The sequence below is a fragment of the Belonocnema kinseyi genome, chromosome 10 (assembly GCF_010883055.1).
Source record: "Belonocnema kinseyi isolate 2016_QV_RU_SX_M_011 chromosome 10, B_treatae_v1, whole genome shotgun sequence".
NCBI lineage: Eukaryota > Metazoa > Arthropoda > Insecta > Hymenoptera > Cynipidae > Belonocnema > Belonocnema kinseyi.
Genome location: NC_046666.1, coordinates 64171270 through 64173775, shown reverse-complemented (window position 1 = coordinate 64173775; position 2506 = coordinate 64171270). Strand labels below are relative to the sequence as shown.

Here is a 2506-nt window from a genome sequence, read left to right as displayed (position 1 = left end):
AAATTGCATGAACAAATTTGATGAAATTCAGGTACTTAAAAAAAATGCTTTGTTTTACAATTGTTTATATAATATTATTTAAAACATTTATTTAGATTATTATTATATTATTTCTTTATGTATGATATTGATATGATTGTTTTCATAATTGTTAATAATAATTAGAATGGTTGCTATGGAATATATAATATTCTAGCCAGATAACATTATAAAGCTATTCTAATAGAAGGTTTTTTTTTAACATAATTTATTAACAAATATATGGATGTAATGGAATTTTGTGTATAATTTGTTAATAAAAAATAAAATTGTTTAATTAGAATTTTAAGTTAAAAATTCCAAATCTTTTGCAGAATTAATTTAAATATAAAATAAAAAATGATTTTAAGAAGTTTCAAAACATTTACATAATTGTCAAAAAAGGATATTGAAGCTTTTAATGCACTTTTAATTTTGAAAGATGTTAAAAACATAACAATTATAAGACATCTAGGAATTTTATAAATTTTGAAGAGATTAAAAATATTTTAAAACTGAAAAATTTTCGAAAATTTATAAAATACTTTTTATTTCTTCTCAACACCTATATGGCCTGAATATCTTCTAAACTAAGTAGATTGTTTCCTGAATTTTGTAAAATCATGTGAACAAAAAATTTCTAAGTAATTTTTCAACAAATCTGAAATTTTCCAAAACCTTTCTTTAAAAACTTGGATAAATTATATTGATATAACATTAAGAAGAAATAAATTTAAAAAACAGTAGTTATTTGAAATTAGTATTTCTTATTAATCAATTATTTATTTTTGGTCTTTTGGTTAAGGATCCCTCTATTTTCCTGAAAAATTTTTTTTATTGTGAACTCGACTCTTTTTTATTTGACATTGACATATTTTTTATTTGAAATATTAAGTGCGTGCAATTGATATGCTAGTTATATAAAAAGTCAATCTGACAGATGATCCCAGGATAAAACTAAAAATGTAGGAATCGGTTAAGTCGACGTAATATTTTTGTTCCAAAAATAAAATTATATAAATTTTATATTATGAAAATTTGTATTTATATCCTTCAAAAATTAAAACTTATTATCATATCGATGATATGAATTATTTTTTAAAAGTGAAGTTGGATATTGTTATAATGACATTTGACTAAAGTTAAATGTCGAACAATTTTGAATAAAAATGGTATTCATACGAGAATTAAGATTTAATATTGCAAATTTTTAAAGAAAGAAAGCATAATTTCAGATTTTATTATTTATTATTATTTGATTAAAAATAAAAATTCGGAAATGGACAACTTCAATCGCAACAATAAGAAATTGTTACTTTTAAGATAAATAACTAAAAAATTGAATAAAAGTTTATGAAATTGTGTCACTAAAAACACAAAAATAACCAAGAGCATCATGAATGATGCTCTTTTTCTAAAAAGCACTTATTTCCTCTGGATTTTTCATATTTAATTTTTTATTAATTTTTCAATTCTGTGATATTTTGCATCAGCTTCATTTCCTGATTATGTCGCGATTGTTAGTGATTCTCAGATCACGATGTTACCTTGATCAATCGAATATTTGAATTTGAATTTTTCATCCGAAAATGATAAAAGTATGTGGAATTGAAGAGAAAAGCTCACGGTACCTGTCGGATCTCGAGGTCAGCTTCTAAGGCTTGGAACAAGGCAGCCCCAGCGAGCATGTAAACACCAAGAACAAATGCAAGAAGAATAAATCTGGCATTGTCTTCCGCGATATTTCCGCAGATGCACATCCCCGACGGATCGCATCTCTCTGATATCCGATGCTTGCGGTTCCTGTCCCCACTACGAGCCAGGGTTCCGCGTTCCGGACCGAACTCGCGCAAGCTCCGGACGTGAGTGACTCAATTTATACTTTCTCGGTCACATGCAACCTTTTCACCTTAAGATTTTTAAGATCATCAAAAGAAACCAGGCTGATGACTATGGAGCCTATGGAAGCGCACGTGCCGTCATTTCAAATTTTAATTCACTACATCATTTCCAAGTGAGAAGGTTCTTTGTAATTGAAGTTCTAAGTGGGTTTAAGGTACCTAGCCGATCTGTTTAATGAGACATCATTATAATAATTATCAAATCAAGTTTCATCAGGCTGAGGGAGAAACAACTATGGTAATTCCCTTTTGAAAAATCCAGGTCCATCTAGAGGAAAACCAGGCCCGGGGGGTGGGGGGCATATGTAATTTTATAAATTTAGAATTCAAGATGATGCATAATACTTTTATGCTTTCATAGTATTATTGTTTGTTAAAATAATCACAATGATGAATTGGATTTGAAAAACTTGGATAATTTATTTTTAAAAAATTATTTTCTAACAGTTCCGGAAAATCCAGGCCCCCTTTGAAAACTCTGGGCCGAGGGAAAATTTCATATATACTTTCCTAGATAGTGTATCATGTAGTTCCACATATGGTTTCCTACATAGTTACCTATATAGTTTCCTATATAGCATTTTTCA

The 2506-nt window shown here is 27.9% G+C and overlaps 1 protein-coding gene across 1 annotated transcript in view; it reads right to left on the bottom strand.

Annotated features, from left to right (window-relative positions):
- Nucleotides 1–1778, bottom strand: part of LOC117181166 (potassium channel subfamily K member 12-like) — a 25114-nt gene extending 23336 nt beyond the window's left edge. The window contains exon 1 of the mRNA XM_033373733.1: nucleotides 1650–1778. Coding sequence (XP_033229624.1) covers nucleotides 1650–1778 — 129 coding nt within the window. The remainder of the gene's footprint in view (nucleotides 1–1649) is intronic.
- Between the last annotated feature and the right edge of the window lie 728 nt (nucleotides 1779–2506).